At 39.4% G+C, this 22,394-nt stretch overlaps 1 protein-coding gene across 10 annotated transcripts in view; it reads right to left on the reverse strand.

Annotated features, from left to right (window-relative positions):
• EYA1 (EYA transcriptional coactivator and phosphatase 1) overlaps nucleotides 1–22,394 on the reverse strand; it is a 159,367-nt gene that overhangs the window by 30,283 nt on the left and 106,690 nt on the right. For 8 of the 10 annotated variants that reach the window (XM_060115521.1, XM_060115519.1, XM_060115517.1 and 5 more), the window contains one exon: nucleotides 18,664–18,753. The exons of the other annotated variants lie outside the window; for them this stretch is intronic. In XM_060115521.1, the coding sequence (XP_059971504.1) occupies nucleotides 18,664–18,753 (90 nt within the window). The remainder of the gene's footprint in view (nucleotides 1–18,663; nucleotides 18,754–22,394) is intronic. 10 annotated transcript variants of the gene reach the window in all.

A 22,394-nucleotide genomic window follows, 5' to 3' on the forward strand; every position in this document is an offset into this window, starting at 1 on the left:
GGCTGATTTCCTCTGTCGTAAAATTATTGCTGACTCCAGAGAGAAAAGTAGGCAGAAACGGACATGGGCACTTAAAAAAAAAAAAGTTTCCCCATGAGCTTCAGGAAGGTTCCATCATCACCTTCCCTCACTGTCAGCCCCTCATGGGGGGAATGAGGACCTCAGAGGAGGCCGCTTTCTTACTCAAAAAGTTCTCTCTTCTCTTCCAAGTATCAGTGGGTCTGAAATTCCACCCGTGGAAATCATCCCTTTTCAATCTTCTTTTATAAGACAAAGACTTCTGGTAAGGGTAAATGACTTAAGCTCCATTACTTTGGTGTGAACTGTCCTAACTGGTAAATTTCCTCCAGCATGGGGGCTCTGGTGTGCCCCCAAACCAATGGGTGTCAGTAGGGGAGGGGAGAGGGGCAAATGCCTGAAAACTAAGGAAAAATCTTGTTCATACTCATAGTCTCACTCCCTACAAAACCACCCCTTTTCCCATGAATTATATATTTCAAGCCACAAAGACTATGTTTTGGTTGTTTATATATTATTCAGGAAAACAGTATATTATATACCATTAATATAGCATTAATATGATCTATGTTACCTCTGGAAATATCTTTAGAAAATATATATAGGACACACATTCTGTATTCTTTCATTCATTTTGTCATGTATTCAACTAATAATGACTGACCACCTATTTATATACCAGGCACCAAGCACACGAAAATAAATGAGATGCAGATAATGCCAGTAAGCCTTCATAAACATGGGGAGGGGCTGGAGAGAGAGGGTATAAGTGAGTGTCACTATGATTTTTCTCTCAGAGAAGGAACTAGAATTCTCACAAAGCTACAAGAATGGAACATGGGATTCATCATGCTTCTCGCCCTTCTCCTTTCAACCCAGCCTGTGCATTAATCACCTTCAGATACAGTTTTCTCAAAGAAGGTTTTGCTCTCCCAGGAAATACGATGGGAGAGCTGGTGGAAATCCTCCAGTTAATCCACTATGGAGGATTAGCTTCTTGGGGGCAGGTAATACATTTCACTTCTATTTCTGTCTGTCTCTGCCTTTTAACCAGAAGGTGATCAATAGATGCTTTGGAAAAATTAAATTAGAAATACGTTATATATTCCAATGCACATGGGCATTCAAGGGCTTCAATAATGAGACTTAACCTTGCCTATCCAATGCTGTCTGTCTCTCCTTCACAGCCCATCTGGAGGAGGCACATGCTCCTCGCAGGCCAGCCTCAACCAGCCTGGCCTCCACTTCCCTCTTTCACCAGATAACGGTTGTGTCTATTGCTTGCTGGAATGTCTTCTCTCTCCTTTCTCTCCTGTCAAGGCGAGATTCCTCTGGCAAGCTTTTTTTTTTATTATTATTTGACCAATAAAATTGATGGATTCTTTTCTTTCTCAACCCTGATGTATGCTCTGGAGCTCACTGTCTGAGTAACAGAAGCAACAATCATTAAGAGCCACTATGTGTCAGGCACGTATATTGCACGCTATTTCCAATCTTCCCTTAAACTCTATATTTGATGGATAAGGAAATGAAGGCTTACACAGATCTGTGTATCCCACCAGGTAACAAATGCTTTGAAGGAAGAGAGAACTTTTTATGGGTCTTTTTCTCCCTATTTATATTCTAAGTAGAACCTTATTCCTGCCTATTCCTTTTCTGGGTGGACCAAGCACATGGACGATACTGAAGGAAACCTTCCAGATTATCTGGCTGACAGAATTTAATTTGAAAAAATGGGGTGACCCAACCAGAAATTAGTTGCTAACATTACTGCATTTTGTCATTGCAGTGTTAAAAAGTTAGTAGTTTTATGAAAATAAATTTATTATTTTATCTGATTATAAATGATACATTCATGTAGAGAACACATGCAAAATACAAAAATATATAAAACAAATAAACTTCAATTCCATCCCTCAGAAGGAGCCAGTGTTAAAATTCCTCCATCATTCTTCCTGGTCCTACCCACTCAATTATCCAGCGTTCTTCATGTTTTTCGTAGAGCTTAAATTCTGGCACGGGATACGTACCAAAAAAGCCGGTAGGGCTCCCCTGGTGGCGCAGTGGTTGAGAGTCCGCCTGCCGATGAAGGGGACGCGGGTTTGTGCCCCGGTGCGGGAGGATCCCGCGTGCCGCGGGGCGGCTGGGCCCGTGGGCCCTGGCCGCTGGGCCTGCGCGTCCGGAGCCTGTGCTCCGCGGCGGGAGAGGCCACAGCAGTGAGAGGCCCGTATACCGCAAAAAAAAAAAAAAAAAAAAGCCGGTAGAACCAGATACATGTTTTGTAGCTACTTTCCCCTCCACTCAACAATATGGAATAAACAGCGTTTAAATCAATTCATCATCTGTATTATCTTTTAAATTGCTGTATACTAGTCCACATTATGCATGTCTCATATTTCTTTTAACCAAGCAATGGCTGACAGTTTCTAATATTTTCTTAATTCCCTAATATTTAAGTAGGGCAACAACTGTCAATCTTCCTTACAATTCCATTTTAAGCAACTAAAATAATTAATATTTAATTATTAATTAAATTAATTACTCATTAATAATTAATATTTAAGCATTTTTGTGCATAGAACAGTCACCACTTGATCAATGTTTAAGTGAATGACCACGCTGATGAACAAGCTTAGACAGATTCATGACATTCATTTATCTCTTTAGGCTACATTATACTTTTCCTGACATGATATTTTGAATCACTCAAATCTCTGAGCCTTGTTCACTATATACCTTCTGCTTAGAACATTCTTCTCTAAAGCCCACCCCACACAGCTCTGTTTATTCCTGTTAATCCTTTGTGACAGTTTCAATGTCACCCTCATCTTTCTGAGTACTCCTTACTCTGAGCTCATGTGACTTTAAGCACCTTGAGAACATGACTTTCATCTTGTTTACTATCATCCCTAAAAAGTTTTACAGGGCTTCCCTGGTGGCGCAGTGGTTGAGTCTGCCTGCCGATGCAGGGGACGTGGGTCCGTGCCCCGGTCCAGGAGGATCCCATATGCCGCGGAGCGGCTGGGCCCGTGAGCCATGGCCGCTGAGCCTGCGCGTCCGGAGCCTGTGCTCCGCAACGGGAGAGGCCACAACAGTGAGAGGCCCGCATACCGCAAAAAAAAAAAAAAAAAAAAAAAGTTTTACAAAATTCATTTGTTTCTTAACTCAAATATAAAGTTTAAAATTTTTCTCCTGGATTTTGGAAAAGCCCTTGTCAATTTCCTTAAGGCCTTGGCCAATTATGGGGTATGACTTCTGCTTACGACCATTTGAATAGGTATGTGACTGAAAGTAGAGTGAATTATTCATTTTTGTCATTTTGAATTTAAGTACTTTTCCTTATATTTTAAAGAAAGTAAAGGTTGTAATTACTACTTTGAAAAGAGAAAATATTATTTCGCCACACCTCTACATGTTCTTATGATATACATGCTAAATACTATCTTTCAACTGTTAATGCTCCAAGCTACTTACTTTTTGCTTAGTAGAAACATCTTATCTGCAAGTCCAGGGGGACTGCATTAGTATGTGTTTAAAACAAACAATTCCCACCAATTAAAAGGGATGGTATCTTGGATCTAAGAGGTCCCTTTAACTTTTTGACAAAACACCAATACTAGAAGATACTTCTTAGTCCATTATTTTCAAAGAGACAAACAAAATCACCAAATACTGTTGATCAAAAACGGCATCCTCTCCGCCTGCCCCTGCACTCTACCTGCCTTACAAAGGAGTCGCACACAATTACCAGCAAGAAGAATCCAGGATTTAGAAAGTTTTTACTTAGAAATGCTGTTAGCATACTGGACTGGCTGAGCCCAGATAGAGGCTCTATTGTAACTGCCCCGAAACGGGAGAAGACTCCAGGGACCACAACTTAAGCACATTTTGGGGAAGTTGAAGTTACAGGCTTACTCGTGCACTCGTCAATTTTTTTTTTTTTTAAAAAGAATTTTTTTCTCTACTAAGCAAACTTCCTATGAAGGTAAGCGAGTAAAATCTCCCAGATTGAAGATTACTGAGCACCTGTCAAAATGAAGAATCTAAACAAAAAGTCTGTCATAGGTGACACCAACAGGTCAATTTCTCAGGATTTTTAAATAAACTGACAGCCATCGGCCAATTATGTGAAAGCTGAAGTGGCATTTCTATTTGGGAAGAAGGAAAGGCACTCCTGAATACTGAGGCCCACCACCATGTGCCAGGCATTGGCTGGGGCTCCAGATAATCCTCTCTCCTAACTGCACTGTACCCCTGGGCCATCTCTGACGCTTGTCGGGGTTGATGGGTGAAGGTCGAGCATTAGTTTTAAGCGAGACCTGAACTTGCGTCACTTCCAAAGAAGTGTTCACTGTTTCCTCAGACCACGCTGCCTCCAGTGGCTTCATCCACAGAATAAAGCCAATATTTTATAATAACGATAAATGGAATATAACCTTTAAAACTGTGAATCACTATGTTGTACACCTGAAACTTACAATTATTGTAAGTCAATTATACCTCAAAAAAATAATCAAAAAAGAGACTATGGTAAAACGACGAAGATAGTTTCACAGGCAGGTCAATTATCAGTTTGCTAGAATGACCACTTTTGCTTTACATACGTTATTTAAGTTTCTGAATAGGGAATCAACAAACATTTAGATTCTGTGTTTCCAAACAAAAATCTCACAAAGAGACCCCTGCTCTGAGATAATGTTTATCATTCAATACATTCTTCCTGAGAAATTGTAACCAATTTTATGGGTGATGACTTCAAGCTCAATTCTCTCTTCTGAGCTTCAGACCCACATACACTGCTGCTTGCTGTAGTTTGCCTGATGTCCAACACACACTTCAAATTCAACATCTCAAAATCGAATGTAGCATTTTCCTTCCAAAGCCAGCTAGTTGTCCTGGGTTTTCTATCTCTACCTTATTGTTCAAGCCGGAAAGTAAGATTCCTACTTCCCCAACCCATTACATCAAATCTTCTCTCCCATGCTCTAGACGACTTTCTTAAGAACTTTCCCATCTGCCCCCATATTCTGTTCCTAGAAAGGAACCCTGGTGATTCCTAACCTATCTTACTGACACCTCTGACTTCACCATACAATTCATCTCCAGAGCAATGCTAACATTAGTGATTACCCTTGGCATTCAATATGACATTCAGCTTCCTTAGCAGAGTGTACAAAGGCTCTCACGATCTGGCTTCGGTCTCCCTTTCTGTCTTCTTTATCTCACAACTGCTCTACATGTGCTCTGAGCTTTATATCTCTACTCCAACCGTTCCTAAATGCCATGCTCTCTCACACCAAACGTTACGTCACGGGGAAGTCATATCTCCTGCCCTCTCTGCCTTGCCACCTCTCCCCCAGGCTGGGTTAGCCACCCTGCCTTTGGACTCTATTAAGATCCTTACGTGTCTCCGTCACTGTGGAGATATACTGTGCTCTAACTGTTTTCTTGCTTTTCTATCTTCACCCCCCATCTGGGCTCTTTGAGCGCAGTGAATATATTTCATCTCTTCTCCTCAATGCCTAGTATAGTGTCCAGAATGGAGTAAGCATGAGTAAATTTATAGCACTGTAGCTCTTTTTCTGTGCAGTGTAGATACAGGCAGCTAAAATATTTTTGTCTACTCAATAGAAATTGAGAAGCACATGTCTGTCTGTCCATTATCTGTCTGACAACCTATCTACCTACCCATCTACCTCCAAACCGTTCCAAGACAGATTTCAGCTTGCCTGGTGACCACTAACAGTAGAGTAAGACCTAGTGAGAAACAAAGCTAACAAATAATCCATTAGAGAAAACACGTTCGTTATTGGGATCTGCTGCATGACAACAGTATAGTGTCATCTAGTGACAACCGTATATATGACAGCACCAACATGCCACTACGTCCTTTGTGTTGTTGCAGAGAAATAGCCAGGTCATGGGACATGGCTAGAGAGGTCTGTGCGATGATATTTTGGATCAGAAGCCCCTGTTCCCACCTTAGCTTTACCATCACCTCACCAAGTGGCATTGGGCAAGAATCGCTTCACTTCAACTGTCCACACACGTACACTGGAGATGAGAAGACTGAGGTCCCAGTGCTGACGGAGCGTCAAAGTCAACACTCTGTACTGCTGTGAGAGGAGCTTCCCTAAAGCCTGCCGTCCTTCTCCCTCCTGTATCGCTGTGTACACGGCAGGGTTCTGCTCCACGCTGGGGACACCACCAGCAAGATCCAGGAGCCACCCCTCAAACACAAGGCAGGAAGAGGACAAGGAAAGGACAGCTCACTAGCACAATCCGAGAAACACGCGTCTTTTGGACGTGAAGCCAGCATCCTCGTTTTCCGTGAAGGGACAGCACAGGGTGAGGGAAGCCAGATACAGTAGCTGTTTCACTGCCCAGAGGAAACCTCCCCTCCTGGAACTGGGGGTGGGAGGAGCATGTGAATGGGGAAAGAGCAGAAGGAGGACAGTGCGCTGCGACGTGCCTGGAACCGTCTGCATCTGCAAACTGAACACCGGCAGAATTTCCGTTGTTCTTCTGGTGTGATTTCTGTTGGAATTCTACACGGGAATTTTGGCGGCAAACCACTTATTATTTTCCACGCTTCATTTCCTAACCACTCCCCAAGCCACCCCCTCTTCTTGCTCCGTGGCCCTACTCTCCAGTGTTTTGCATCAAAGATACTCAATAAAGGGCCTCCCTGGTGGCGCAAGTGGTTGAGAGTCCGCCTGCCGATGCAGGGGATACGGGTTCGTGCCCCGGTCTGGGAGGATCCCATATGCCGCGGAGCGGCTGGGCCCGTGAGCCATGGCCGCTGAGCCTGCGCGTCCGGAGCCTGTGCTCCGCAACGGGGGAGGCCACAACAGTGAGAGGCCCGCATACCGCAAAAAAAAAAAAAAAAAAAAAAAAAAAAAGATACTCAATAAAGAGTAATAGCAGATTGGACTTCCTTAGTGCCTCCTGTGTGCTAGAGCTAGTTCTAGGCACTTAACAGGTATTCGCGTCTTGAGTCTTCACACTGACCCTAGGAGGTGGGTACTATCACCATCCAACTTTACAGAGGAGAAACTGAGGCACAGAGGGATCCCTCAAGAACTAATGAATTTGTGAGTTTAACCTCCAGTACCCCTAGAATTGCAAGATAACACACCACATAAATATAGGGCTTTGAGTCAAGTTGGAAGAGTTGAGTCATGATTATTCAACAACTTTCTTATTATAAGAAATGTTAACTACAGAAAAGAAAAAATATAAAGAGAACTTATAGTTTAGTTCATGGTAGTCTTATCCCACTATCCAGAGGTAATTTTTACTGTAGAAATTATTTATTTTTTGTAACATTTTTAATGTGGAAAATCTTTGTATCTTCTTTTGGATGTATGCACCTTTTTAAAAAAACCTTAAACTGGATCGACACTGAATATCATTTTATATCGTACCTCTTGCACGTCCATGGTGTTTTGCCACTAAGGACTTTGAAAATATGACTTAAAAAAGGCTAATATCAAAATTTAACCTCTTGGACAATTTCAGTTATTTTTAGGATTTGTGATCAGTCATTTACTTTTAGCAAGTTAATGTTTGCAAATTGTAAAAAGAGTAGGGTTCATTGTAGACTATTACTTTCAAAAATTTGGAAAAAATTAAAAAGACATAGGAGAGCCTTCCGTGTAACCAAATCTGGTGTTAGTGCTTAGGCTTCAAGTGGATGAGTCACGGCCCCTGCTCTCAAGGGACTGCCGGGGGGGTGGGGTGCAGGTATAGAAAGAGGTAGACAGAAAATCGTAAGATATTACGGGAGGTATTTTTACAGTGAGAACAGCCTCCTCTCCCACTGTGGAACCCCAGCTGCCTGCCTGCATCTGTGCACCTGCAGAGTCTGCCTGCCTTCTTACTGAAGCCCAGCCCTGCACCTGGTGTCCTGAAGCCCATCCTCTCCTGAAACCCAAGGACTTCACTCTTTCTGCTGCTCCCTCTCTTTGCCACACCTTGTATCATCTCTACTGGATCATTCCCCCCGACACCCAAACATGTCTAAATATCTTCTATTTGAACACTAACCGCCCCCCCACCACACACACCTTGGTCCTATGATCCTCTCCACATCCTACCCATCTCTTTGCATTTTGTCATTGTGGAAACTCTCAATCTTTCCTGGTTTCACGGTGTCAACCCTCATCCTCTTTTCAACCCACTCCCATTGGGCTTACGTCTTCCGCTTCACTGAAAGGGTGCTTACCAGGGTCATTACCAGCCAACATTCTTGGCAAATCCAACAGCCACTCGACACAGTAGTGCAACCCCCTCATTCTTGAAACACTATTCCCTAGATTTCCGTGATGCCTTGTACTTTTCCACCTACTTCACTGTCTACTCCTTACCACTCTCTCTTGCGAGGTCTACTTTCTTGGTCCTGTTTCTAAGTGTCTGATGCCCAATCTTATGCCCTCTTCTCAATTTCCTCTTTCCCCTACGAGATGTTTTGTCTCATGCCTCTATGATTCCCAAAACTGTATCTTCACATTTGCCTCTCTCTTCTGAATTCCAAACCTAAATGTCCATAATCTCTTGACCTGAATGTTGAATAGGTATTTCAAACTTAATATGCTCAGTGCAAAATATTTGAGGACAACTCTTCCCCCAGCCTCGCCACCCCAAAGCGCTCTTCGTCATCTCAGATAACGTGACCACCCATCCAGTTGCTCAGGTCAAAACCTAGTGGCCCTCCTTGATTCTGCTCTCCTTCTCCTCCCACATCTGACCCATTAACAGATTCTGCCAGTGCTTCCATGAAATTATACTGTAAATCCTGCAACTTCACACCACGTCTGGAACTGCTGCATCCTCAGCCCAAAGCAACTGTCTACTAACTGGTCTCATTGAGTCCAGTTCCTCATATGATAACCAGTCTGTAGTAAACACTAGTCTATCATATTCATGCTTAAAACTCTCCAATGGCTTCCCATTGCAATTAGAAAAAAATCCAACTTCTTTACCACAGTCTACGAGGCCCTTCATGATCTGGACCCTGTCACTTTCCCCCCATTCACTCTACCCCAACCAAATGAAGCACGTGTTTATTTCTTGAAGGAGCAAATTGCATTCCTACCTCAGGGCCTTTGCACAGGCCATTCCCCTTCCAGAATGACTTCCTGCTGTTCCAGCTGCTTCCTCCCAACTTCCTGGTTTCTTCACAAATGTCCTCTTTTCAGAGACACCTGTTCCTGAATATTTCAGCTAAAGATGTCCCACTCTCAGCTAAAGATGCCCCATCTCAGCTAAAGAGCCCTTATCCCTTACATTACTCTCTGATTTTCTTCCTAGCACTTATCTCTACCTGAAATTATTTTATTTACATAGTGTTTGTTTCCTACTTCCCCTCCACGAACAGGGTAACCTTCACTCAATTATCGCTGCATCCTCAGCATCCAGAATTGTGCCTGGCACTTAACAGTTAATAAATATAGGGCTTCCCTGGTGGCACAGTGGTTGAGAGTCCGCCTGCCGATGCAGGGGACATGGCTTAGTGCCCCGGTCCGGGAAGATCCCACGTGCCGCGGAGCGGCTGGGGCCGTGAGCCATAGCCGCTGGGCCTGCGCGTCCGGAGCCTGTGCTCCACAATGGGAGAGGCCACAACAGTGAGAGGCCCGCGTACCGCAAAAAAAAAAAAAAAAAAAGAAAAGTTAATAAATATATATTGACTATTGAATGAAGGACAGAAGGTATAAAGAGTTTACACAATGTTATGAGCATCTCAGTTTTGACGCGTCACAGAGAAACAGCATTTATAACCCCATCATCCAGACTAGCAACATTATAATGTATTCACCTCCAGTTATTTTTAATATGTCATAGATGCTAAAATCAGAATTATACAGTATAATTTATTCTGTAGACTGCTTATTTTTAAAGTTACATAATGGTAGCTTTTAAAACTGTATTTTCCTCCAGTTTTCTTAATATGCCACACTTTAAAAAAAATTAATAAACCTTATTTTTTAGAGAAGTATTAGGTTTATAGCAAAACTGACCATAAAATACAGAGATTAGTCATATACCCCCTGCTCCTACACATGCAAAACCACCCCTCGTATCGACATCTCACACTAGAGTGGTACATTTGTTACAACCAATGAATGTATATTGACACACCATCACCACCCAAAGTCCATAGTTGACGTTAGGGTTCACTCTTGGTGTAGTACATTCTATGGGTTTGAGCAAATGTCTCATGACATGTACCCACCATTGTAGTATCACATAGAATAGTTCCACTGCCCAAAAAATCTTCTGTGCTCCAACTAATTCATCCCTTTCTACCCCCAACCCCTGGCAGCCGGGTGATCCACAGTTGTGCCTTTTCTAGAATGTCAAATAGTTGGTCTCATAGTATGTAGCCTTTTCAGATAATATGCCATAAATTTTAACATTAAGGCTACACTGTACTGAACAGTCTATTTTTAAAACTTGAAATGGACCATGAATATTTTCCCTATATTTAATAAGCAGTCTGAAAACAATTTTCAGTGAGGATGTATCATTTATCACTATTCATCTATTTTAGGATATTTAAAATAGTTCTATATTTTAGTGGTAAAAAACACCATTTGGGAGATGATATAGCATGGGGTTGAGTGGACTTCTAGAAAGCACTGGACCTGAGTCACTTGTCTAAGCCACTCAGCTGTGTGGCCTTAGACCAGTTTTGTTTTAACAACTCTAAGCTTCTCTTGGCTATTCTATAAAATGGAGATAATAACAGTGCTCTTATCATAGAAATATCAGGGTATTAAGTGGAATAACATGTAAAGCACTTAGGACAAGTGTTCAATAAATGTTCATTAATATTGTATCAATTCTCTGCCTATAACTTAGAAGTTATTTTTAGAAGTTTTCTTAGAAGTTAAAAGTGAAATTACGGAGTAAAAGGATCCATACATTAAGGTTCTGAATACATATTATCAAGCTACTTTTCTCAAAACTTGTACCAATTTCTATCCTTATCAGTAATGTACACAAGTGTTCCTCCTACTGCACTGTAGACCATACTAAAGCTTGGCCAATTTGATGGGCAAGAGGCTGAACACTTACTCTCTAACATTTCTGATTACTAGAGGTGAAATCCAACATTTTCTTTTCTGTGTTGAAAATTTGAATGCTTTTCTCTTGCGAATTATCTGTTTTAAAGCTTTGCCAATTTGATGGGCAAGAGGCTGAACACTTTCTCTCTAACATTTCTGATTACTAAAGGTGAAATCCAAAATTTTCTTTTCTATGTGTTGAAAATTTGAATGCTTTTCTCTTGTGAATTATCTGTTCATGTCCTTTGCTAATTTCTTTAGGTTTTTCTTAATGGGTTGCAATAATATTGATTATTTTATTGGTTAGAAATAGCTTTGTCTTTTAATATTATCTATGGTTTTCAAAAACAGTGTTTGTTTTCTTCCCTGACTACAAAAGAAATTAGTATATATGTTATAAAGAATTTGGAATACACAGAAAAGTACAAATAAGAAAATAAAACCTGGGATCTCAGATAGAAATAACATTAAAATTCTAGAGTACCTCTTTCCATCTGTTTTTTGTTCCTCCATTTATTTATTATTTAACACGTACTTACTGGGTGCCTTCTATGGGCCAGGCACTGTGCTAGAGAAACAGTAGTGGCTATTATTATACATAGGGTATATTATTATTATTATTTTTTTTTGCGGTATGCGGGCCTCTCACTGTTGCGGCCTCCCCCGTTGCGGAGCACAGGCTCTGGACGCGCAGGCTCCGGACGCGCAGGCTCAGCGGCCATGGCTCACGGGCCCAGCCGCTCCGCGGCATATGGGATCCTCCCAGACCGGGGCACGAACCCGTATCCCCTGCATCGGCAGGCGGACTCTCAACCACTTGCGCCACCAGGGAAGCCCAAGGGTATATAATTTTTAACAGAATTGAGAGCAAACTATGTCTGTGTGTATAGTCCTCAAAATGTTACTTTTTAAAAAATAACTTTTTGTTGAAGAAAGTGTATATTATAGCTCAATGAATTTTCACAAATGGAACATAGTCATGTAACCAGCTCCTGGGACAAGAAATGAAACATGATCAGAATTCCATAATTTGGAAATATTTATAAATAGTTGCCTTTGTCTTTGACAAGTAAAAATTCCTAGATGTACAATTAGCACAAATGGTATCAATCTTTTTTAGGCTATTGATGCTTACCGCCAAATGGCTATCCAACAGTTTATTTCCTGTAAGCAGTGTGAGATCTCCTTTTGATCTACCTATATTTTCTCCTTGAGTTTTATTCTTTCACATTTTAACGCTATAATTTACCTATTTCTGTATATAAATTGAATAATCCATTCCTTCACTGGTTAATTTGTTTGGTTTCATTTAACACATACAAAATTTTTCTACAAGTTGGGTCTATGTCTGAGCTCTCTCTTCTCCCTATAGGTCAATGTCAAAGCTGTGCCAACATAAATCTTCATATTATTGTCTAATTATAAAACATTTAATACTTGGTTGAGCTGGGTGCTCACTATTACTGCTTTCTGTCCAAAACTTCTAGGTATTTTTGCCTATTTATCCTTCAAATGGACCTTACAACAATTTTGTCATATTACAGAAAAGAAAAGGAATGGAAGAAATCTCACTTATTCAAATCTTCCTTTAGATCCTTCAATAGGATGTCAAAGTTTATTCATATATTTCCTATAAACACTTCTTATATAGGTTACTCCTTATCTTTCCTTTAATTTTTTTTGTGTTGTAGTTACTGCAGCTATTTAAAAATTATAATTTAATTAAATTTTCTACATGTGTGGCTAGAAGAAGGCTATTAATTTTTTAATTTAATTCTATAGTCTTTTACTTTTCTGAAGCCCACTGTAAATTCTAAAACAATTCCTGGAGATTCTCTTCAGTTTTCTATGTATATCAAATATTATGCAAAAAAGCACAATAATTTTAATCTTTCATTTCATTTCTTTCATATCTTATTGCGCTGCTCCAAATTCCTAGAACAATGCGGACTAATAGTAGTGACAGAGGACATTCTTATTTTGTTTCCATCTTCATGACAATTTGCCTCTATTATTTTATTGCTAAGTACAATGTTGGCTGTTGGTAAAAGGAAAATATCTTTTATTATGTTAAACAGCCACATATTTTGACTAACTTTCTGATAAACATCAGAATCAAGGAAGTCTTGGAATATAGCTTTATGTTTCTATTTTTTACTTCAGATAAAATAAAGATGATAGAATCTTGTGAGAAATGATGAGATAGGAAGAACACATATACTTATTCATGAGTAACAATAATGGATAAAATATGGGTATTGCTTCATTCTGATCACCAGTTACAATATAGTTAAATTCAATACATATGTATTTTGTCTAATAATCATTTGCTGCTTGCAAACTTATTTTGACTCCTAAACTGAGGGCTTTGGTGTTACTCCTATTAACTAAGAAAATAGACGAGGTCAAGCAACGTATCTTAAAACAGAAAGGCAAGGTCAAGTCTATTGTCTTCCATGGGAAAGGACACAGAAATCGATCTTCTATCTGAGACAACAGATAAGAATTTAATCTAACAAATACTCACTAATGGTCAACATGTATAGGGCAATATTCTAGGTGTTATGAAGGATGTTACCAGGATTTTAAAAAAACTGTAATCCTTTATGTTTGCTAAATTTATCAAAAGAAAATTAAATACATATACAAAAGCCTATGTCCAGAGCTGAAAATGACAAGTGGCATACACATGCCTATGGTACATTTATGTTTAGAATGCAATTACTGATAGGCCCACACACTTTCATAGAGTTGTTTCTTGGCTGTGATATGCACTGAAAGAAGAAAACAGCTCAAGCTCTTCCAGGAGTGTCTTCTTTACAAGCACCTATGGAACCAGAGCATCCAGCGCCTACAAAGAAGCTGGACCCTGGGCATCAGAGTTCATTCTTGTTTAGCAACAAAGCACTTTCTAGGTGAATTATACTTTTCCACTCAAAAAGTCAACTTCTCAATTAGCTTACAACTTTTCCACTTTTGGAAGCACAAGCATTAGGTCACTACAGAACGCTTCGCTTGAGATCAAAGCTACTTAGCATTGGCATGACTGACATTTTGAAGTAAGATTTTTTTCCCTAGCTAAAAATCAATTTATAAACAAGATATATTAAAGTAATTAACAGACGATAACCTAAGTTTTAGACTCATAATATATTACTGCAAATTTAAAGACTGAATGAAACCAAGGGGCAAACTAATTTCTTTGCTTTATAAGAAAACTCATTATAGCTTATGTGCTTTAAGTTATGGCATTACTTGGAGACTGTCCATGGTGCCTTTCCTTGGCCTTTGACTCATCAAACCCAGCTCTACTGAGACCAGAACCTTTGGTCCCAGGCCTTTTCTTAATAGAAAATGTGAAAACAAGGAGCTACAAGAGTAGGTGATTGAAAATCAAACCTGGGACAGGAGTCTACATATCAAAGGCCCAAGAAAGGGCTGGGGTATTCACATTGTAAAGCTTGACACCAAAGAATCCTCTGGTCTGTCCCAACTAACCAACACAACTAGGAGCATGAAGGAGAAAGTTGTAGCACAGCTTCACACTTGACTTGGCGAACGTGGTGTGTACAACCCAGGAGACAAGAGGTGGGTCCCTGCTGCTTCCCAACCCTGACCCCTGTGGCCTGACAGCAGAGACTCTTGGAGGCTACCATGTTGATAACATCAGTTAGGATGGCAACCATAACGCCATGATATTACTTAACACCAGACAGAAAGAGAACATTCGACATCAGCTTGTGCCTTATTTTTCTTTAGACTCATATTAATCTTGATGAAATATCGTCCTTTAATTGTGGAAAAATCCAGCAGGATAATCGACAAAAAGCAAGTAAAACTGAAATGCTATCGTATTCAGAAGGTTGATCACCTTTCAATAAAAATCCAACAGAAAGAGCTCTTTCTCCACTCAGTCAGAAAGAGACAGACTTTACTAAAGAAGCTGGAAAAAACCCTCCAATTTCATACTGTCATTCATAAAAAATGACTTCCATAATAAGCATCGTCGGATTGCACACGGAGACCTTTTGGTAAAATGATACGCAGGGTGTTAGTCAGACTTGAAAATAGGAAAGCCAGGAGTGCATGGAACTCAAGTCTAAACCCTTCTCTGGGTGGGGGGGAAAATATTATTTCCTCTGATAATTGTGTCTCCCTGTCACTCATGGTCCTTCACATGTCAAACATTTTTAATGGTTCAAAAAACCAGCTTTCTCCTTCTTATTTATTTTTTCCTGAAGTGTCAATAGAATTAAATTGTGATGGCTTTTATTAAAAACTCTCACTAACTGATATGACAAATAAGGCTTTTAAAACTAAAATGGTTAACTTTATTATGTCTTAAAATTCAGTGAAGATATTTCTAAATTTAAAATCATATCGAAAATTTCCTAAATAATATCCTAATAACCATTTTAAGCAAATACTTTGATAACACAAGAACTGTTACTGGAAGCTCCTTACATAGTATATTTCATTATTCAGAATCTCTTTTAAGCCACAGCTTGAACTAACCAAATTATAGAGTGGCTGGCAAAAAGTTAAGATTTTAAAAGAAAATGAGACTTAAGTCAACAATTAGAGTTCAGAAATCACACTTCAAGCTAACCAATAGATTGTTAATCTCCTTGAAATTACCTGTACTCTAGATCTTCAAAAGCTAAAAACATGTAATTAAAATATATTAAAATATTCATGTCCTTTACGACAGTACATTGCTAATTGGAATGTGAAATCAAGCATTACCACATCATTTTTGCCTGATGAGATAATTTTGGTTTTCTAAAGAGTATTAAGCTAATACATTTATTTTTGCCAGGAAATAATTTTACTCTATTTTGAAAGAAACTAATATTTGCAATGACCAGTCTCAGGTTTGTTGAATTACAAAAATATAAAATGAAGAATTGAAATAAGTATAAAAACCAATGTATTTTTAAAATATTGCACAAATCTAAAGCAAGTAAATAATTTCCGAAGACAGAGGCTAAGTGAATCTTTCATTTATACTTTTGCTTTATATTATTCGCAAGTAAAATAAAATCAATTTTGGGAAGGTTACAAGCTTAAATAATTTTTCACTATTGATTTTTACATTTGGTTGAATTATTCCTTCATTCTCTTCTCTACTTTACTTATAAGAAAGAGTCCTCAGGGCTTCCCTGGTGGCGCAGTGGTTGGGGGTCCGCGGGGGGTCCGCCTGCTGATGCAGGGGACACGGGTTCGTGCCCCGGTCCGGGAAGATCCCACATGCCGCGGAACGGCTGGGCCCGTGAGCCATGGCCGCTGAGCCTGCGCGTCCGGAGCCTGTGCTCCGCAACGGGAGAGGCCACAACAGTGAGAGGCCCGCATACCGCAAAAAAAAAAAAAAAAAAAGAGTTCTCATGCCAAGAGTAAAATCTGATACTTCAATATCTGTGTGGATTCCTAGTTCTTCTTTTTTTTTTTTTTTTTAATTTGGGCTTATGAAAAAACTACATCCACTACAAACCTAAACTAGAACTTTTAATATTTACTTTTATTTCAGACCTTCTCTATATAGTTCGGTGTGAATAATGTTAGTAAATAAATAAAAATCTGGCTGTATTATATCCAAATTGAGTTAGGAAGCTTTTCTGTCTATATTATACCAAGTTACTATTTTGTCTAACTTCTCACTTTTTACCACATAGTTTTGGCACTGTACAGTCAAGCTTTGTCATTTTTAAGGGGTAGAGTTTAAAAACAATAGAAAATTACTGCTAATTTCTTCTTGATGGATGCTATTAATACCTATTAACATCAGTAAGAGTAACAGGTTTGAACCCAAGACAAAATATCAGCCTAGTCTGTATCGTTGGAAACAACCGAAACTTAGGAAAGGAATTTTAACATATTAGTAAAATATGGAATTTTTTGGTGCTGTTCTCTTATGAAGGGAATCACAACCATAAGGCAGAAACAGCTTTTGAAAATAAGTATGATTATTAAGCTTTTAGAAAGGCAATTCTGAACTTGTCACTCACTTGGAATATTTCCACCTTAAAAAATAGTAATGCCTTACATGTAATTTCCTTAAGGAAAGCAAACACTTTAAAATGCAAAAAAAAAAAATTCTGTATTTCACCCTAAGTGTAAAAATAAATATTTCACTAAGGAATGGGGGAAAAATGAAGCACATTTAAATAATTTCATTGCACTGGAAGTTGCCAATTCGTCTGTGAGTAGTTTCACTGCAGATGAAAAGAAATCAAAATACAGGACAGATGTTGAACAAACCGCATTTAAGTTCTGTCACACACTGGCATTTTTCAAATGATTTTGGCTCATCTATGAAATAAGGTGCATTTTGCTTGATTTTGAAAAGGGGAAACATAAGGAAATATTTAAAGGCCAATTGCTGCCAATTAACTTTGATCAGTAAAAGTTCTATTTGAATCTTTCAGATTCTTCTCCTGTCTGAAATAACATACATTTATAAAATCTAGGAAAACAACAACTTGATGATTAATGCCTGTTGGCAGCCCTACCACAAGCTTGCTTAATAGCAGGATTTAAATAAACAACTATCTCTATTATGAAGGGAGTGAAATGTAGTTACAGGCATGTTTTCTCATAATGGAGCTATGAAAACCAATATTCTTTATTCTTAAAAATGCTTCTGGGGCTTCCTTGGTGGCGCAGTAGTTAAGAATCCGCCTGCCAATGCAGGGGACACGGGTTCGAGCCCTGGTCTGGGAAGATCCCACATGCTGCGGAGCAACTAAGCCGTTGCGCCACAACTACTGAGCCTGTGCTCTAGAGCCCGCGAGCCACAACTACTGAGCCCACGTGCCACAACTACTGAAGCCCACGCGCCTAGAGCCCGTGCTCCGCAACAAGAGAAGCCACCGCAATGAGAAGCCTGCGCTCTGCAATGGAGAGTAGCCCCCGCTCGCCGCAACTAGAGAATGAACGCGCCCAGCAACGAAGACCCAACACAGCCAAAAATAAATAAATAAATAAATAAATAAATAAAAAGCTTCTAACCAAGATCAGCATGTTTGTCATTGCCCGTAACACATTTAACTAGCCATCTTACAAAAGTTTCCCCCCAGATTATAAAGGACAAATAAAATCATCAGCAGTTTGACATAAGGAATCCTGGTAACCCAAAGAGCAGAGGCCTGACTAAAATGTTATACGACCAACTGGGCCAGACAGAAAAGAATCTGACCCAATACGATAAGAGTCTGACATGGACAACATATGAAAGGATCACAAATTCTGTTGGATTCTAAAGGTAACCCATCTCAACAGTGATTATGTAACTGAGAAATCTGTAGCTTCTGATAATCAACACAGTTTAATATAAAACATTCTTGACATCAACTTTTAACCCCTACCAATAATCATGTGGAATCGAACTTTGAAATACAACAGCCAAATAAAGCAAAACAGAAACTCCATGAAGGCAAAACACATGATCATATAATAATTACTTTATCTCCTTATTCCAATTATATATTCAAAAAATAATATCCCACCATAATTTTAGGACCAATCACCTATTTCCAAACATGCAACATGAAGAGTATATAAAATAATCAGAACTTACCTCTAAGTCGTTAAAAAATAGATGTGTGTCTGCCAAGTTGAAAATCATTTCTTCCATTCGTAGTCCAAGGGAAACTGAAGTAGGTGGATCCTAAAAGAAGAATTTTACAGGTCAAGAACATACATACTTCAGGGTACAGGAAATAGAGTGTCACGCTGAGAGGGAGTTAGCATCGGGAAAGGACAAAAGGCTTGGGCTCCAGCTGCTTTTAGAGTGCGTGGTTTATTCTGTATTTGAACTTCAGTGACTTGTTTTATTTAAAAAGTACCTCTAATGTTGTTGGTACTTTGCATAATGAAGAAAAAAATTGCTGCTTATAAGACTGCAAAAAATATAAAATCTAGGGTTACTTAGACATATAGAGTAGAGGAAATTCAGCTTCACACGTCTGTTTCAGGAGAAAGAAATTCAGTGAATCAGGAAGACATTTTTTTTATGTTCCACCTCAATCCATGAAGAGTGTCTAAAAGCACTGCCACAAATATCAGAAAATAGATATAATATAGATTAATTTCAGAAGGATAGAAAATACCAATTTCACTCCAGATGATAACTACCATTATTTTTTATTTATTCAGATCGCCTGCCAATTTTGAGTATACTCAAAATGGAAGTGATGGCCACTCTGACCAGCTGGCACCATGCCAGTTCAGGAAGCTGATCTTGACATTCATGTGACACTATCCAGTCATCAAACAGCCAGTAACACACACAGGGGAGCACCAGCATTCTGAACAGTGGCTTCTACCCAACGCTTCAAGCCTTCGACACTAGTGATAGACAGTCTGTCCCACACAACACATATCCTGATGACATCTGTTGGTATTGAAGGTGGGGGATAGAGAGATATTTGCAGGGTTTTAATGGTGTTACTCTATTCGTAATGCATCAAACCCAGGAAGCAACACTGTTCATGGTGAATATCCTGCATAATTAGTGAAAAAGGAAAAATATTCTGTAGAGAAAGTATTCAAGGATATAATGTGAGTTTTTCAAGTTTTTATTGGCATTTTAATAGCAATACCAACTTTCACCTTTATGGCCTTTACATTTTTCCAAAGAACAATAATTTCTGATATACTATTTTATTATCACAGCAAACCTTTGGAATCTATGTGGATCATTTAATTAGAGAAACTGTAACTAGAGAAATTATGCCTTCATGTCGCCCACCCATCTAGCTGGGGTGTACTTTGTGTATCACCTGTCTTTGAGTCTTAGAGTGGAGAAAAACCCAGAGAAAATAAGTCTTGCTTTCTAATACTGTCCAATATAAACCTTGTACATTTTCTCTATTGTCTTCATTTCAAAGCTCAAGACTTGCCTGTGTTTTACCCCCTACCCTCCAAGTATCTAAAGTCCATCAACCTCAAGCCCCATCTTCTCATGGGCTTTGGGAGGCAGCGACAAATGGTAGAAGAGCCCTAGACGCAGAGGCCAAGCCCTATCCTTGTTCTCTTAGTTACTTTGGTGTCTTTATCTCACTGAGCCTCAGTTTGCTCATCTAATAAATCAGGTGGCTAGATGGCAAATATGTTGTTCTCCCGTAGAATAAAAAAAACAAAACAAAACTCCGTCTCTTCATTTGTCACAATCATATGTGTTTATACACCTGAGAAAGGAGGGGCCTGGGATGGTGGAGGGGGCGGAGACTCACTGGGTGCCAGCCATGGGCCAATCAACTGTGGCCAGGGAGGCCGAGTCAATACCATCCCTGCACCACCCATCCGACTAGCTCCACCCACCCCACCAGCACACCCTCAGCTCCAGCACCAGCATGGTTTATCTCACAGGAGTCCCAGAGACGGACAAGAGGAGGTTTGGGGAAAATAGGGCAGGATGGTACTGCTGGTCTCAGTTCCCCTCCCACCTAGGCCTCCTCTGCCAGCTGACTGGCAACGAAAAGGAGAGAGAAAACACATTATTGCCAAAAATCTGGGGTTAGCTTGGCAAAGGGGCAAAGCAAATACCCCAGGGTTTGTAAGAGGGCAGACAGGAAATAAAAACACATAGACCAACTGAGTGTCCAAGAGCTGTGCAGGGAGGGACAAATAAAAACACTTCCCTCAAATTTCCTGTACAATGATTTAGCCTTGTTAAATCTTCCCTGCTTGATACCACCTAAAATCTATGAAATTTCATAGGTTGTAGAAGAATTAAAAACTGTTTACAAAGAAGTAAAGAAAAACTCTCACTGAATCTTGGTTTTATAGGAAATTGCTCACTTCCAAGAATTCCAAGTATCAATAAGTGTGCTGGGAAAAACAAATGCTCAAATACATACAGCCTAGAGCAGAATTAACCAGTAGGGGAAGTTCAAACAGCTGTTTCTAAAACAAAACACCTGACTCAGGTGTGGCCTCCCTCTAGTTGAGGCCAATAAAAATACACTGACTTGTCTCATAACCACATCAATGAATCTTTTTATGGGGCCAGGCGAAGGAGACTCACTGCCATTATTTAATGGGCAATTGTAAATTGATGTGCCATGGTATTGTTACTTCTGAAAAAGGATTATTTCTCCTTGATATGGTTGCTTATTTATACCACCATCAAAAGTATTACTCCATTGTTTGTGAATACATAGCATACTCTAACTTTTCTTCATAAATTACAGTAATGACTTGTGAGTTGGAATACTAATAAATCTTAAAGGCTTGTTCAGTCTTGTGGTCAAATACAACATAGATGTTGGCCTTATTTACCTTTTAATGTTTTTCTCTTTTGTTATTAGTGGTCACTCCTTAACAGTTTTCACACCTGTCACTCCACAGTATTGTTAGGAAACATTTACACCACCAATAGAACAACCTGACGGTTAACTGGAATGAAAGAATTTTAGAATAGGAAGCGGATCTAGTTGAAAGCAGTGTTTCTCAAATATTTTTTAACCATAATCCACAGTAAGAAAAATCATTGTATACTATGATCTAGTAACATCTCTCTCTCTGTGTCTCTCACACACACACAGCTGAAATGTGAGCTTGGCAAAACAAGGCTTTCCACACTGTGTGGAGAGTATTCTGTTACTTTCCATTTCATTGACCGTTAATGTGTCGAAGTCTATAGTTTGGAAAGCAGAGTTCTAAAGAACACCTACTTTTGATTTCAGAGACAGGAAAACTGATTTGCAGCCGTGTTATGATTTGCTTGTGGTAACAGAGCTGTTAGGGTACAGAGCTATCTCACCCTAAGGGTTTTACCTGAAGGAAAACTAGCCAGAAGAACAGATAGGTAACCATGGTCACAGATCTGCTTCCACATTCTAGCAACTGGAGTTCTTCTCAAATCAAGGTTGGATTTGATCTTCCTATTATAATAATCTTTCAATATTTTCGTATTTTTCAAACATGGCTGATACAAGTCAAATGTCAAAAAAGCTAACACTGAACAGTTAATAAGTTAGTCCTAGCTTGATGGCTTATTTTGGCATATATAGTGGAAGAAAGAAAAAACACATTTTTTAGACCCAAACTGAGACATTAAAATCACCATGTCTTTGGCTTAATCTTACTTTCCTTGTGCTTTGCAGTAACGAATTCCAGAGCTGTAGTTGTGAAATGGTGCCTTTTAAAACACCATTTTTTGCTACATCACTTTTGAAAAATTATTTAGAACTTCGCCTCCACTTCCAAGAAACATTTCACTTTAAGTAAACCTTGTTGCCAAATGTTTCCATTCTTTTCTGAACTTGACTCCTCTGTGGTATTTACCACTTCTAATTTCTTCTT

The sequence above is a fragment of the Mesoplodon densirostris genome, chromosome 13 (genome assembly GCF_025265405.1).
Source record: "Mesoplodon densirostris isolate mMesDen1 chromosome 13, mMesDen1 primary haplotype, whole genome shotgun sequence".
Lineage (NCBI taxonomy): Eukaryota > Metazoa > Chordata > Mammalia > Artiodactyla > Ziphiidae > Mesoplodon > Mesoplodon densirostris.